A 17,026-nucleotide genomic window follows, 5' to 3' on the forward strand; every position below is an offset into this window, starting at 1 on the left:
TAACATGGGAGGGTGAGGAGGTCCACTGGGAGAGACCAAGTGAAGAGGTGAGGTTAAGGAGTTTAGAGGCAGGGGATTGTGTGGGGATGTCAATAGGGGTGTTGAAATCGCCTAGGATAATGGAGGGAATGTAAGAAGAAAGGAATTGAGGAAGCCAGGAAGCAAAGTTGTCGATGAATTTGGAAGCAGTGCCAGGGGGGCGGTAAATGACAGCTATTCTAAGATGGACTGGTTGGAAGAGGCGTATGGCATGGACCTCAAATGTAGAGAATGTAAGGGATGGTACTGGTGGTATGACTTGGCAGGAGTAACTAGAAGGTAAAAGGACCCCAACAACACCCCCATGGCGACCCCCAGGTCGGGGTGTGTGTGTGTGTGAATGTGAGGCACCCAGCAGAGAGAGCAGCAGGAGAAGTAGTGTCAGAGGGCGTAATCCAAGTTTCAGTAATGGCTAGTAGGTGTATGGAGTTTTAAATGAAAAGGTCATGAGTGGGGACCAGTTTGTTACAAACAGATCTGGCATTCCACAGGGCACAGGATAGGGGGTATGAGTTTGTGGGAGAGATGTGAATGAGATTATCGGGGTTGCTGTAGCGATGAGGTGAGATTAACTTTGAGGGCAGGGAGGATGAGAGAGTAGTGATGGTACGGGTGCCTGAGCTAGGAGGGGAAACTGCAGGAGGTGGGCAGGGAGGGAGGTCAGTGTGATGTGGATGGGGGTGTGGGGAGGTGACAGGGAAGGGAGAGAGGGAGCAGGGCTGAGTTGTGGGGTAGCAGGACCATGGGGCAGAGGTGAATTAAAGTGGGGTAACAGGAAAGGAAGGGGAAGGAAACAGAGGGATGGAGGGGAGAGAGGAGGAGGTGTAGTAGACTAGGGATGGTTAAAGATACATTATTAGGTAGACACTGAGTGATGTGGGGAGTATAAGAAAGCCTTGACATAGTGTTAAGTAGGTAAATAAGTTGAGGGGAAGTAGGAGAGGAGGCTGTAAGGGAATCGGAGCAGAGGAATTGCAGAAATGCAGGTGAGAAAAGCAGTGTAGAATGGGTGTAGATTTAGTATGAAATGAGTCAGAAGCGTAGATAAAGTGGGTGCAGAAATGTATCTGGAGTGTAAGAACTGAAAGGATTGTGAGAGGGTTAAGAAGCAATGGTAATTCTGTTAGATTTTTTTAAGTGTTTGTAGATGAGAAGATGAACTCACAATTGTCCCAAAGAAGATCTTTGTGTTCCTGATTATGGATGGAAACTTGATCTTACATGTGTTCCTTTCTGCAAATGGGTTGCATAGTGTTCACAGAGTGAAAGTTGGAGGGTGATAAATTTGCATATACAGTTGATATTGATAAGTAGTTCATCTGTTGTTGTTTGAGGTTTTCTTTCAGTTTTTCGTCCAGTTTAAGTCCAGGCTAAGTCCAGGCTTTGATATAAAAATTATATATCTGCTCCCTTTTGAGTCCTACACCCTGGATCAATCAGCCACGCTTAATCAGCCTAACTATACTCTAATATGAACTAACAGTAACATGCGTAGCTCAATACTTACTCCTCCAGTGCGAAGAAATCAGGCTGATCAGGGCCGGAGCTGACGTCCCACACCCTCCCTGAAAACGCTTGGGAACGCCTGCGTTTTTCTAGACACTCCCAGAAAACGGCCAGTTACCACCCACAAACGTCCTCTTCCTGTCGATCGCCTTGCGCACGGGCGTGTGATCTAAATTTCCGCACCATCCTGTGGCTATTTGGCGAACAGCCTGCGTATTGCGGTGCATACTCATGCGCAGTAGTTTGATAATCGCCCACTGTGCAAAAACACACAGCAGCGATCAGGTTTGAATTGGGGCATTAATTCGCTTACAGTGTACTAGGTACTTGGGATTAATTTTTTTGGGGTGGCTAAGTAGTAACGTCCGTGTTGTGATAAACAGGTCTATTGGCTCAATTTAGGGATGGCTACAGTCATTTTGTAGGATGGGCCAGTAGTCCGGAGACTATTCTGTTCACTAGAAATTGGGGACATCACTGAGACACAAAGAGAAGGCTGGTTTAACGGGATCACTGCAAGACTGAAAAGATAAATGGTCCTTTCCAGCATCCGTGTGCTGTGTTTTCTCATTAGTCCTTTATAATAAAGAAGTATAATATATCTGTAACCTAGGAGGTTACCTGTGTGAGATGATCCTAGTGTCCCTCACTAGTATTATCCATTCCACCTTTGAACATTTTGGCAAACTGAGTTGTGACACAAGTCACTGCTTACCTAAGTTAGGCTGTATTGTGCATGGCTAAATTCCCTGTTCTCCAAATAGAAGTGTTGACCTCACATCTATCTGGCAACAGACAAAGCCCATTCTCCCCGTTGTTCCTTCCTCGCTCAGTCAGTAGAACGTAACATTAAAGTGCTTGTCATTTCCCTTAACACTCTGAAATGCAGACATTATAAAAAGATTCAAGACTTCGATGAATCCTTTTACAGGGGTAATTATTACTGCCCGTCTGGCTTGATGCATGTTTCAAGTAATAAAACGTAACTGTGTCTTAATGCTATTTTCATCTCTTTCAGACTTCCATATCATAGTGTGTGGTCTGGATTCCATTATAGCCAGGCGGTGGTTGAATGGGATGCTGGTAATATTTTTCTCTGCTCTTATTATTTTTATATTTAAATATCATCTGTGTTCCTTTTATGCTTAGATTTAAGTTTCCCTTGATTCATTGTTTATGGCGTTAATGGATACTGAGTAATACACTAGTTGTGTTCCATCCAGGATTCCAGGAAGCAGGTGCTGGGGCACACCGTGCACGCGCGACGCAGGTGCGGCTGGCCAGGGAGGGGGCGAGGCACTGCCGGCAAAATAATTGGGGGCGGGCCTGCCCTTCTAAGTCAGTAATGGGGGCGTGCCTAAGGGGTCTGCATCAGTGTTGGGGGTGTGCTGTGCTGGGCTTTCCGCAAGCGCTCCTTTTCCTGTGAGTAGATGCCACGTATCTGTTCACGCAGTGGTGGCGGTCGCACGGACGTTTTTTAGCAGGGCGCCGCTGAAGGGGCAGGGTGCATTTTGCCCTTTAAAAATCGGGCAGAGCGTGGCGGCCTGCTAACACAGTCTCGCGTGAACGCTGCATTAGTAACTGTTCACTGTGCACTGACATGGAGCATGTCGGCACATACGGCATGGCTGTTGCAGATTAAGTCAGAGGGGGAGATGTATCAAAACTTAGAGAGAGAAAGTACCAAGCAATCTGCTCTTAAATGTCAACTTTCAAACAACCTGTAACATTGCAGGCAGGAGCTGATTGATTGGTAATGTATCTCTCTCCAAGAGGTGATGCATCTCCCCCAGGGTAATAGAGATGTACTGTAGATTAGGGATGGGGTAAAAGGTGGCCCAGGAGCCGCATGCTGCTCTCCGCTCTTTCACTTGCGGCGCCCCGGTTCCACCTGCTTTGTTACATTTGCTTGTTATAGTAGTAATGCTTGTTTAAAAGGCCCACTGATGCGTCCTTACAGATAGGACTCTTTCACTGATTGACTGTATTCATAGAACATACTACTAAGATAAAGAGTAATGTGATGCTCTTTTTAGGTTAGAGGGCCTCCCAATGGGGCCACCACAATGTAACAGGTTGCCTGTCAATGCTTTAGATATTACAGAGCCGGCCTAGCCAACCCGTGGCTTTCAAGCTGTTGGAGAACTACCCATTCCAGCATGCCCTACCACAGTTTAAGCATTACATAACAGCAAAAAAGGTGGCAAAGCATGCTGGGATATTTAGTTTCACAACAGCTAGAGAGCCACAGGTTGGCCAGGCCTAGTACAGAGAATAATTGAAGATAATGGCGAGTACACTGGAGATGAACAGGGGTTTTACGTAAGCATTAAATTCATCTTCTTGCTAGATGTCTCTACTGAACTATGAAGATGAGGTGTTGCAGCAAAGTTCGGTAATTCCGATGATTGATGGCGGCACAGAAGGCTTTAAAGGAAACGCCCGTGTAATATTACCAGGAATGAGCGCCTGTGTGGAGTGCACGCTGGAGCTGTACCCACCACAGGTCAGGAAACAGATTTGCTTTACATGACTTTCATAAGTTGCGTCCATTATGGTGAAGCCTACTGATACAAGCACATATATGTACAGCCTTTATAACTGTATCCGCTAACATCACGTTTGTCTTCTTCACACTCCATCAGCTCAAAAGAAATCCGTGTATTTGAAAGTAGATTTAGCTACTGAGCAGACTGAACCCCTGGCATGCAGCTAGTCTCAGACACACCCTTATTACAGTGACAGACAGGCCATGTTCCTGTGGAATATTCATTTTGGACTTTACTTTTTTATGTTAGTCTCCTATCTAGGATTTTTTTGAGCAGGGTTTTGGTGCCCGAGGAGGGCACGTTTTATTTCTGAAGGGCAAAAATTTGGACTCATTGCTACAGCTTTGTGGCGTACTATAAACTGTAGGCACTAATGTGAGGCATAGTATTATGTGATACAGGTTGAGAGTATCCCATATCCAAATATTCCGAAATAGACATTTTTGAGTGAGAGTGAGATAGTGAAACCTTTGTTTTTTGATGGCTCAATGTACACAAAGTTTGTTTAATACACAAAGTTATTAATAATATCGTATTAAATGACCTTCAGGCTCTGTGTATAAAGTGTATATGAAACCTAAATGAATTGTGTGAATGTAGACACACTTTGTTTAATGCACAAAGTTATAAGAAATATTGGCTAAAATTACCTTCAGGCTGTGTGTATAAGGTGTATATGTAACATAAATGCATTCTGTGCTTAGACTTAGGTCCCATCACCATGATATCTCATTATGGTATGCAATTATTCCAAAATACGGAAAAATCCCATATCCAAAATACCTCTGGTCCCAAGCATTTTGGATAAGGGAGACTCAACCTGTATTACATATTTCCTATTAAGCACATTGCCCTTTCAGGCCCCTCAGTCCTCCTCACAAGCCATCAGAACACACCACATACACATTCGTGCCCCTTGGTCCTCCCCACAAGCCATAAGAGCACAACACTTGTCCCTTTCTGCCCCTCAATCCTCCTTACATGCCATCCGACCACACCACATACCCCTCAGTACTCCACATATGACCCTTCACTGCCCCTCGTTCCTCCGCACAAGCCATCAGAACTCGACACATGCCTCTTCCTGCCCTCAGTCCTCTCCACAAGCCACCAGACCGCCCCACAAACCCATCACTGCCTCTCAGTCCTACTCACATGCCATCAGACTGCCCCCCCACACACACATACCCATCACTACCCCTTAGTTCTCCTAACATGTCATCAGAACACTGCCTCTCAGTCCTCCCCACATGCCCTTTCAATATTCCACAGCGGTAGCGGACAGAACAGTGTGCAGCTTCTCAGCAGATAGGGAGACAAAGATGCTGGCTACCAGGGAAGGGGATGTGTAGGCTGCTGGTACAGCTGTGTGATCAGCTGGGTTATGCAGCGGCTCGGGGTCTCTGCTGCAGACAGAGATGTGTCTGGAGCACCTGCTCACAGCAGACCTCAGGACTGTCTCCCTACCCAGTCCTCTGAGTGGCCTGCTGTTACTAGTCTCCGCTCAGGCCTGCCCAAAGGACAGACCGGCCACGCTCAGAATTGGTTGATTATCTCCCTAAAAGGGCAGGGCGTCTTTTTCTCCCATTCACAAAATGGGCAAGAAGTGGCGCTCCGCTACAACACCCAGCGGGAACATGGAGACCACAAAAGATTACATCGTACAGTCAGCACTGGTAGCAAATATTTGCCTCATATAATGTTTCTCTCGCCTATTGCATAGTATTCATTTCAATGATACTGGTAATAATTTGCACACATACACAACTTGCATAACATTGGCTTCTCTATTAATTTGCTATGTAAAAGTCTCTCTCATTATTTGCTCCTCCAGATCAACTTTCCCATGTGTACGATTGCATCTATGCCCAGGTTACCCGAGCACTGTATAGAGTATGTCCGGATATTGCAGTGGCCAAAGGATCAGCCTTTCGGAGGTAACGCCGTCCTTCCTTCATCAGCACCTTGTATAAGTTGTGCATGTTCTAAAGATCCAGAAAGCAATGAACTGTAGAAGTAGCAACAGCACCCCGGGGGTGTATTATGGCCATATATGAATAAATGCTAATAATAATGTGTACAGGGTTACATAATTCCTACACCAGGAGAGACCATAATGCGACCTCTCAGAAATATATATAGACATTCTATATTAAACGGGTTTCATTCAGAAGGCAATAAAGTCACTTCTACTTTCAGTCCATCTAACCTGCTATGTATGTTGGTCCTTATAAAAGTGATGCATCATTGTTACGGTTTCACTTTGTCCATTCCAGGTTTATTTTCTCTATCGTCCTAGTGGATGCTGGGGTTCCTGAAAGGACCATGGGGAATAGCGGCTCCGCAGGAGACAGGGCACAAAAGTAAAGCTTTCCGATCAGGTGGTGTGCACTGGCTCCTCCCCCTATGACCCTCCTCCAGACTCCAGTTAGATTTTTGTGCCCGGCCGAGAAGGGTGCAATCTAGGTGGCTCTCCTAAAGAGCTGCTTAGAAAAGTTTAGCTTAGGTTTTTTATTTTACAGTGAATCCTGCTGGCAACAGGATCACTGCAACGAGGGACTTAGGGGAGAAGAAGTGAACTCACCTGCGTGCAGGATGGATTGGCTTCTTGGCTACTGGACATCAGCTCCAGAGGGACGATCACAGGTACAGCCTGGATGGTCACCGGAGCCTTGCCGCCGGCCCCCTTGCAGATGCTGAAGTAAGAAGAGGTCCAGAATCGGCGGCAGAAGACTCTTCAGTCTTCTAAAGGTAGCGCACAGCACTGCAGCTGTGCGCCATTTTCCTCTCAGCACACTTCACACGGCAGTCACTGAGGGTGCAGGGCGCTGGGGGGGGGCGCCCTGGGAGGCAAGATGAAAACCTTTGTTGGCTAAAAATACCTCACATATAGCCTCCGGAGGCTATATGGAGATATTTAACCCCTGCCAGAATCCACTAAAAAGCGGGAGACGAGCCCGCCGAAAAAGGGGCGGGGCCTATCTCCTCAGCACACAGCGCCATTTTCCTTACACAGCTCCGCTGGTCAGGACGGCTCCCAGGTCTCTCCCCTGCACTGCACTACAGAAACAGGGTAAAACAGAGAGGGGGGGCAAAAATAGTGGCAAAATTTATATTATAAAGCAGCTATACAGGGAGCACTTATAATAAGGCTATCCCTGTCACATATAGCGCTTTTGGTGTGTGCTGGCAGACTCTCCCTCTGTCTCCCCAAAGGGCTAGTTGGGTCCTGTCTTCCTTAAGAGCATTCCCTGTGTGTCTGCTGTGTGTCGGTACGTGTGTGTCGACATGTATGAGGACGATATTGGTGTGGAGGCGGAGCAATTGCCAAATATGGGGATGTCACCTCCTAGGGGGTCGACACCAGAATGGATGCCTTTATTTATGGAATTACGGGATAGTGTCAACACGCTTAAGCAGTCGTTTGACGACATGAGACGGCCGGACAATCAATTAGTGCCTGTCCAGGCGCCTCAAACACCGTCAGGGGCTGTAAAACGCCCTTTGCCTCAGTCGGTCGACACAGACCCAGACACAGGCACTGATTCCAGTGGCGACGGTGACAAATCAACCGTATTTTCCAGTAGGGCCACACGTTATATGATTTTGGCAATGAAGGAGGCGTTACATTTAGCTGATACTACAGGTACCACTAAACAGGGTATTATGTGGGGTGTGAAAAAACTACCTATAGTTTTTCCTGAATCAGAAGAATTAAATGACGTGTGTGATGAAGCGTGGGTTGCCCCCGATAAAAAGATGCTAATTTCAAAGAAGTTATTGGCTTTATACCCTTTCCCGCCAGAGGTTAGGGCGCGCTGGGAAACACCTCCTAGGGTGGACAAGGCGCTCACACGCTTATCTAAACAAGTGGCGTTACCCTCTCCTGAGACGGCCGCACTTAAAGATCCAGCAGATAGGAGGATGGAAAATATCCAAAAAAGTATATACACACATACAGGTGTTATACTACGACCAGCTATAGCGACAGCCTGGATGTGCAGTGCTGGAGTAGTTTGGTCAGAGTCCCTGATTGAAAATATTGATACCCTGGATAGGGACAATGTTTTACTGTCGTTAGAGCAAATAAAGGAGGCATTTCTTTATATGCGTGATGCACAGAGGGATATCTGCACACTGGCATCACGGGTAAGTGCTATGTCCATTTCGGCCAGAAGAAGTTTATGGACGCGACAGTGGACAGGCGATGCGGACTCAAAACGGCATATGGAAGTTTTGCCGTATAAAGGGGAGGAGTTATTTGGAGTCGGTCTATCAGATTTGGTGGCCACGGCTACAGCCGGGAAATCCACCTTTTTACCTCAAGTCACTCCCCAACAGAAAAAGACACCGACTTTTCAACCGCAGCCCTTTCGTTCCTTTAAAAACAAGAGAGCAAAGGGCTATTCATATCTGCCACGAGGCAGAGGAAGGGGGAAGAGACAGCAACAGGCAGCTCCTTCCCAGGAACAGAAGCCCTCCCCGGCTTCTACAAAAGCCTCAGCATGACGCTGGGGCTTCTCAAGCGGACTCGGGGGCGGTGGGCGGTCGTCTCAAGAATTTCAGCGCGCAGTGGGCTCACTCGCGGGTAGATCCCTGGATCCTGCAGATAATATCTCAGGGGTACAGGTTGGAATTAGAGACAGATCCACCTCGCCGTTTCCTGAAGTCTGCTTTACCAACGTCCCCCTCCGAAAGGGAGACGGTCTTGGAAGCCATTCACAAGCTGTACTCTCAGCAGGTGATAGTCAAGGTACCTCTTCTACAACAAGGGAAGGGGTATTATTCCACTCTATTTGTGGTACCGAAGCCGGATGGCTCGGTAAGGCCTATTCTAAATCTGAAGTCCTTGAACCTGTACATAAAGAGGTTCAAGTTCAAGATGGAGTCACTCAGAGCAGTGATAGCGAACCTGGAAGAAGGGGACTTTATGGTATCCTTGGACATCAAGGATGCGTATCTCCACGTTCCAATTTACCCCTCACACCAGGGGTACCTCAGGTTCGTTGTACAAAACTGTCACTATCAGTTTCAGACGCTGCCGTTTGGTTTGTCCACGGCACCTCGGGTCTTTACAAAGGTAATGGCCGAGATGATGATTCTTCTTCGAAGAAAAGGCGTATTAATTATCCCATACTTGGACGATCTCCTAATAAGGGCAAGGTCCAGAGAACAGCTAGAGATGGGATTAGCACTGTCTCAAGAAGTGCTAAAACAGCACGGATGGATTCTGAATATTCCAAAATCCCAGTTAATGCCGACAACTCGTCTGCTGTTCCTAGGGATGATTCTGGACACGGTTCAGAAAAAGGTTTTTCTTCCGGAGGAAAAAGCCAAGGAGTTATCCGAGCTTGTCAGGAACCTCCTAAAACCAGGAAGGGTGTCTGTACATCAATGCACAAGAGTCCTGGGAAAAATGGTAGCTTCTTACGAAGCAATTCCATTCGGCAGATTCCACGCAAGAATTTTCCAAAGGGATCTGTTGGACAAATGGTCAGGGTCGCATCTTCAGATGCACCTGCGGATAACCCTGTCTCCAAGGACAAGGGTATCTCTTCTGTGGTGGTTGCAGAGTGCTCATCTATTGGAGGGCCGCAGATTCGGCATACAGGATTGGATCCTGGTGACCACGGACGCCAGCCTGAGAGGCTGGGGAGCAGTCACACAAGGAAGAAACTTCCAGGGAGTGTGGACGAGCCTGGAAACGTCTCTTCACATAAACATTCTGGAACTAAGAGCAATTTACAATGCTCTAAGTCAGGCAGAACCTCTGCTTCAGGGAAAACCGGTGTTGATCCAGTCGGACAACATCACGGCAGTCGCCCATGTGAACAGACAGGGCGGCACAAGAAGCAGGAGTGCAATGGCAGAAGCGGCAAGGATTCTTCGCTGGGCAGAGAATCATGTGATAGCACTGTCAGCAGTGTTCATCCCGGGAGTGGACAACTGGGAAGCAGATTTCCTCAGCAGGCACGACCTTCACCCGGGAGAGTGGGGACTTCATCCAGAAGTTTTCCACATGCTAGTAAACCGTTGGGAAAGACCAATGGTGGACATGATGGCGTCTCGCCTCAACAAAAAAATGGACAGGTATTGCGCCAGGTCAAGAGACCCGCAGGCAATAGCTGTGGACGCGCTGGTAACACCTTGGGTGTACCAGTCGGTGTATGTGTTTCCTCCTCTGCCTCTCATACCAAAAGTATTGAGAATTATACGGCAAAGAGGAGTAAGAACGATACTAGTGGCTCCGGATTGGCCAAGAAGGACTTGGTACCCGGAACTTCAAGAGATGGTCACGGACGATCCGTGGCCTCTACCTCTGAGAAGGGACCTGCTTCAGCAGGGCCCCTGTCTATTTCAAGACTTACCGCGGCTGCGTTTGACGACATGGCGGTTGAACGCCAGATCCTAAAGGGAAAAGGCATTCCGGAAGAAGTCATTCCTACCTTGATTAAAGCAAGGAAGGAAGTCACCGCGAAACATTATCACCGCATTTGGCAAAAATATGTTGCGTGGTGCGAGGATCGGAGTGCTCCGACGGAGGAATTTCAACTGGGTCGATTCCTACATTTCCTGCAATCAGGATTGTCTATGGGTCTCAAATTGGGATCTATTAAGGTTCAAATTTCGGCCCTGTCAATATTCTTCCAAAAAGAATTGGCCTCAGTTCCTGAGGTCCAGAATTTTAAGGGAGTACTGCATATACAGCCCCCTGTGGTGCCTCCGGTGGCACCGTGGGATCTAAATATAGTTTTAGATTTCCTCAAATCCCATTGGTTTGAACCACTAAAAAATGTGGATTTGAAATATCTCACATGGAAAGTGACCATGCTACTAGCCCTGGCTTCAGCCAGGAGAGTGTCAGAACTGGCGGCTTTATCTTATAAAAGCCCATATCTAATTTTCCATTCGGATAGGGCAGAACTGCGGACGCGTCCGCATTTTCTCCCTAAGGTGGTATCAGCGTTTCACCTGAACCAGCCTATTGTAGTGCCTGCGGCTACAAGCGACTTGGAGGACTCCAAGTTGTTGGACGTTGTCAGAGCTTTAAAAATATACATTTCAAGGACGGCTGGAGTCAGAAAATCTGACTCGCTGTTTATACTGTATGCACCCAACAAGTTGGGTGCTCCTGCTTCTAAGCAGTCGATTGCTCGTTGGATTTGTAGCACAATTCAACTTGCACATTCTGTGGCAGGCCTGCCACAGCCTAAATCTGTTAAGGCCCATTCCACAAGGAAGGTGGGCTCATCTTGGGCGGCTGCCCGAGGGGTCTCGGCATTACAACTTTGCCGAGCAGCTACGTGGTCGGGGGAGAACACGTTTGTAAAATTCTACAAATTTGATACCCTGGCAAAAGAGGACCTGGAGTTCTCTCATTCGGTGCTGCAGAGTCAGCCGCACTCTCCCGCCCGTTTGGGAGCTTTGGTATAATCCCCATGGTCCTTTCAGGAACCCCAGCATCCACTAGGACGATAGAGAAAATAAGAATTTACTTACCGATAATTCTATTTCTCGGAGTCCGTAGTGGATGCTGGGCGCCCATCCCAAGTGCGGATTATTCTGCAATACTTGTACATAGTTATTGTTACAAAAATCGGGTTATTGTTGTAGGAAGCCGTCTTTCAGAGGCTCCTTTGTTATCATACTGTTAACTGGGTTTAGATCACAAGTTGTACGGTGTGATTGGTGTGGCTGGTATGAGTCTTACCCGGGATTCAAAATTCCTCCCTTATTGTGTACGCTCGTCCGGGCACAGTACCTAACTGGAGTCTGGAGGAGGGTCATAGGGGGAGGAGCCAGTGCACACCACCTGATCGGAAAGCTTTACTTTTGTGCCCTGTCTCCTGCGGAGCCGCTATTCCCCATGGTCCTTTCAGGAACCCCAGCATCCACTACGGACTCCGAGAAATAGAATTATCGGTAAGTAAATTCTTATTATTGCAGCCTGTCTGTCTATTTATAAGTATGTTTGTTTTGTTTTTGCAACTCGAGCATCAAAACATAGATTGTAATGCTGGGTACACTCCTGACCGACCTATTAGTCGATTGGTAAGTGTGTATGCACTTACCAATCATCTACCCAATGTGTCCGTGCTTGACGTCACAACCGGGGTGGGCATTTAAATGTGCCCGCTCAGTTGAGCTGTTAGTCACTTCCGATCCATGTAGGAAGTGTAACGACCACCCATACACACACACAGTCACATGACTCAATATATCAACCATCACCTGTGCTGCACAGCCGACGCGATGTTTGTGAATTACGTTGTTCACAGACATATTGGGGGTGTTCACCCGCCGACGGGCTTGAACAGCTGATATATTGGCCAATGTGTACTCATTGATGGAAATGATGTGTTGACAGTTGGTTTCAGCATTGCTTAAAACTTCCTACGCCATATATAAAGGCGTCTTTTATTATAACGGGTATTCTCATCTTTTTAGAGGATGTCCAGGTGGATGGAGACGACCCAGAACATATACAATGGATTTTTAAAAACTCTCTGGAGAGAGCATCACAATTTAACATCCGAGGGGTGACGTACAGGCTGACACAAGGTAAGTCCTACTTCTTTGTCAGAAGAGTCTGCTTGGAGCCGCAGGCTCCCATGAAACACGTAAAGTTACAGTGACAAACTATGCAGCAATAAAAACTGATGAGCGGGTTCGGTTTTACTCTGTTCTCAAAACGGCATCTTATTGGCTCACAGATGTCATGTGTTTTGGATAGCCAATAAGGTGCCGTTTTGAGAACCGAGTAAAACCGAACCTGCTCATCACTAATAAAAACTTATCCAAAGATGTCATTTTTTTCCCCTCTCGTTGTATAAACGGAGGGTTGTTATTTTAGAAGCTTATAAATAAATTTTTTGTAGAATTATAAAGCTAAGTGATGTACACTTATAACAGTTTTTACTTTTTTCTGCCTTAGGTGTTGTAAAACGAATTATCCCTGCCGTAGCGTCTACTAATGCAGTAATTGCAGGTAAAATGAATTGAGTCTGGCGAGATTTACTGTGTGGGAAATGGAGACTGCAGTCACTCACGTAATGTGACTTGATATTGACCAGGTTAATACCGGGTCCCTATGCATTAAAGCACAGGTTGTTGCATTCTGCACATAGTCTGCCATTCTCTCATGTTTACTTTGCTTAACAAAATACCACTGCTGGGGAACTGGTAGCCTTTGTGTCTAATGATTATGTGGCTTGTGTATGAAGCTTTATTTTTGCTCTCATACTTGTACTTTTGATGCATATCACAATCTTTTATGTAAGATGTGTACACGCTGGCGGTCTGATCTACTGAAAGGTAGACCATCTTTTAGCTGTAAGCTGATGTGGGATATTTGTGGCATTATTTCTTTGCACATACCAAGGCTTTACACCTGGGTAAAGCCATGCAGCACTGCAGGTGGGGCAGATGTAAACATGTGTGGAGATATTTAGATGTAGGAGGGGTGTGTCCAAACTCAAAGCTAAATTGCAGTGTACAAATATAGCTAGCCAGCATTTGTGGATAAATGCAAAAGCAGACAGCATTTCCCCTGCATACAAAAATAATACATTTATTTGCACCCCTTGCATTATTGCAACATGGTCTGTTCCAGATACGAAATTGCTTGCATTTTTGTTTTGCTTCCAACTCAGGGCTGAATCTTTGGAATAAAAAAAGAAGGAACTTTGTATCTGGAACAAACCATGTTGGAACACAAGGGGTAAATGCATATATTTTTTTTCTGTGCAGAGTCAATACTGGCTGCTTTTGCATGTAGCCCATAAATATTAGACAGCATTTTTATTACACTGCAATTTAGATTTCAGTTTGGACACACCCCACCCAAATCCAACTCTCTGCACATGTCACATCTGCCCACCTCTACTGCAGCATGGTTTTGCCCAGGTGCACAGTTACTTGCTTAATTATGCTTTACTTCCAAATCCGAATCACGGCCTCAGCCCCATAATGTGTTTCCCTATTGAGCGAGCACTTACGCACTATATGAGGCTCTTGAAAATATCAGGTGACGGACTACTGCAATAGATAGGTGTATGTTGAAGTATTTTGTAGGCCGCACACTGTACAAAGATATACTTTTGGATGGAGATATATGGCTTTCAGGCCTCCCAGGATGTAAAGGGCCTGTCCATATATCCCAACCCACTGGCTCAGGCAAATCAGTTGTATTCCAAAGCACTAGGCAGGCGCATCATGTAGAGCCCTAATCAGGCGAGAAGAACACACATGCACACCCTTCCATACAAGAAGGAAGAGGTTAGTGAGTAGAAGGATCCTCAAATCAGGTGCGTCAGGGTGGGATTCCTGTGGAACCTGTGGACTTAGGAGAAATACCATTATCAACGGTAAGTTCTTACCATAACGTATATTTCTCCGGCAGGGTCCACAGGTTATCCACAGGATAACAATGGGATTTCCCAAAGCAATTTAGTAGTAGGGACGCTCCTGATTGGACAGGAGAACCTTACGCCCGAATTCAGCGTCATGAGAGGCAAAAGTATCCAAGGCATAAATGTCTAATGAATGTGTTAATTGAAGACCATGTAGCTGCCTTACATATCTGTTCTGCTGAAGCAGAGACATTAGCCGGAACAGGGAGATCAGCTTCAGAGTATCCTTCTGAAATCGTCATTCAAAGCCATCTTGCCAGCGTATATTTAGTAGCAGGCCATCCTCTCTTGTGAAAGAGAGAATCTGTCTTTCTGATGGCACTGGTACGATCCACTTAGATCCTTAATGGGCGGACCACGTCCAGCGACGCATCTCCTGCAGAAAGTCCCGATACCTGAAAAGCCAGGACGACAATTTCTTGATTAAGGTGGAATTTAGACACCACCTTAGGAAGATACCCAGACCTAGTTCTAAGAACTGCTTTATCTGGATAAAAAATCAGAAAAGGGGAACGACGTGACAGCGCTCCTAAATCTGATACTCTTCTAGCTGATGCCATAGTCAGTAGAAAGTGAACTTTAGCTGTCAACCATGTAAGATCCACTTTATTAAGTGGTTCAAATGGAGCAACTTGAAGAGCTTTGAGGACTATACTTAAGTCCCAAGATGCTGTAGGAGGAACAAAAGGTGGTTGAATGCGCAGTATTCCCTGGGAAAAAGTATGCACATCTTGTTAATTGGCAATTTTCTTTTGGAACCATACAGTCAATGCTGATACTTGGACTCTTAAGGAAGCCACCTTCAAACCTTTATCCATTCCTGACTGAAGGAAAGCTAAGACCCTGGAAACTCTGAAAGATTTCTGGTCCATACTTCTCTCACTGCACCAATGAATATAGGCCTGCCATATTCGGTGATTAATACGAGATGAGGAGGGTTTCCTTGCTCTGAGCATTGTTTGAATTACCTGTTGTGAGAATCCCCTTGACTTCAGGATAGAGGTTTCAAGAGCCACGCCGTCAAAGACAGTCGATCCAGATGTCTGTGATAACAAGGACCCTGCATTAGTAGATCTGGATGTTGAGGGAGCAGAAGTGGAGCATCCATCAACATTCTCTGCAGATCTGTGTACCAATGCCTTCTGGGCCAAGCTGGAGCTATTAGAATCACGGCACCATTTGCTTGCTTTATTTTCCTCACCACCCTGGGAAACAGGATGACCGGAGGAAACAGATACGCCAGATGAAAGTCCCATTTCACTGACAAGGCGTCCACAAAGATCGCTTTGGGATCCTTTGTTCTTGACCCGTATGCGGGCACTTTGTTGTTCAGACGGGGCGCCATGGATCTATCTCTGGCAATCCCCACTTGTCTGCTAGAGTCTGAAAGACCTCCAGGTGTAGAGCCCATTCGCTTGCCTGAATGGTTTGTCAACTGAGAAAGTCCGCTTCCCAGTTTAGGACTCCCGAAAGAATACTGCGGACAAGGCTGGGAGATGGAGTTCTGCCCACTTTAGAATGTGACTTACCTCCTTCATTGCTGTTTGGCTGCGGGTTCCTCCCTGATGGTTGAGGTACGCTACTGCCGTTGCATTGTCCGAGCGGATCTGGACTGGTTTTCCTTGAAGAGTGTCCTTTGCCTGAATCAGTGCCATGTATATGGCCCGAAGTTTATTGGCAGGTAACTTTCTTCTGTGGTCCATTGTCCCTGGAACCATAATTTTCCGGACACTGCTCCCCAGCCTTGCAGACTGACATCTGTTGTCAGGATCTCCCAATCTGATATCCAAAAGGGTCTCCCCTTGTCTAGATGGGATGTCTGTAGCCACCAGGCTAATGACTTTCTTACCTTTTCTGAAAGTGCTATAGTCTGTTTCTTTATTGTCTGATGTACTTTATTCTGCAGAGGTCTTGAATGGAATTGTGCATACTCCACTATGTCGAATGTTGACACCATCAGACCCATCACTCGCATTGCTGCGTGAATGGATACTGTTTGTGTAACAACTCCTGAGTCCTTGACTGCACCTTGGATATCTTGTTCCGAGGTAAAAATACTCTCTCTGCAGACTTGAATCCAGTACAGCCCCAAAGTGAGTCATACATTGTGACGGAACCAGAGACGACTTTGCCCAATTTATGAGCCACCCGTGCCTCTGCAGACATGTTATTGTCTATTGGAGATGGCACAGGAGCAATTCCTGTGATTGTGCCAGGATTAAAAGGTCGACTAGGTATGGAAAAATTCTTATCCCCTGCTTGCGGAGATAAGCTGCCATAACCACCATGATCTTGGTGAATACTCTGGGGGCTGTGGCTAACCCAAAGGGTAAGGCCTGGAACTGAAAATGCTGCTGGAGGATGGCAAACCTGAGATAACACTGATGGGACAGTGCTATAGGAACATGTAGGTATGCATCCTGAATATCCAGGGATACCATATAATCCCCTGGTTCCAAGGCCAAAACTATGGAGCGTAATGTCTCCATGTGAAACCGTGGTACCCAAATGTATTTGTTT

At 46.4% G+C, this 17,026-nt stretch overlaps 1 protein-coding gene across 5 annotated transcripts in view; it reads left to right on the forward strand.

Moving 5' to 3' along the window:
* The window catches only part of UBA3 (ubiquitin like modifier activating enzyme 3), a 62,325-nt gene that overhangs the window by 26,483 nt on the left and 18,816 nt on the right, over positions 1-17,026 (forward strand). For all 5 annotated transcript variants that reach the window (XM_063941066.1, XM_063941067.1, XM_063941069.1 and 2 more), the window contains 6 exons: positions 2,435-2,478; positions 2,564-2,628; positions 3,896-4,051; positions 5,929-6,031; positions 12,543-12,656; positions 13,030-13,083. In XM_063941066.1, coding sequence (XP_063797136.1) covers positions 2,435-2,478; positions 2,564-2,628; positions 3,896-4,051; positions 5,929-6,031; positions 12,543-12,656; positions 13,030-13,083 — 536 coding nt within the window. The remainder of the gene's footprint in view (positions 1-2,434; positions 2,479-2,563; positions 2,629-3,895; positions 4,052-5,928; positions 6,032-12,542; positions 12,657-13,029; positions 13,084-17,026) is intronic.

The sequence above is a fragment of the Pseudophryne corroboree genome, chromosome 9 (genome assembly GCF_028390025.1).
Source record: "Pseudophryne corroboree isolate aPseCor3 chromosome 9, aPseCor3.hap2, whole genome shotgun sequence".
In the NCBI taxonomy this organism is placed as follows: Eukaryota; Metazoa; Chordata; class Amphibia; order Anura; family Myobatrachidae; genus Pseudophryne; species Pseudophryne corroboree.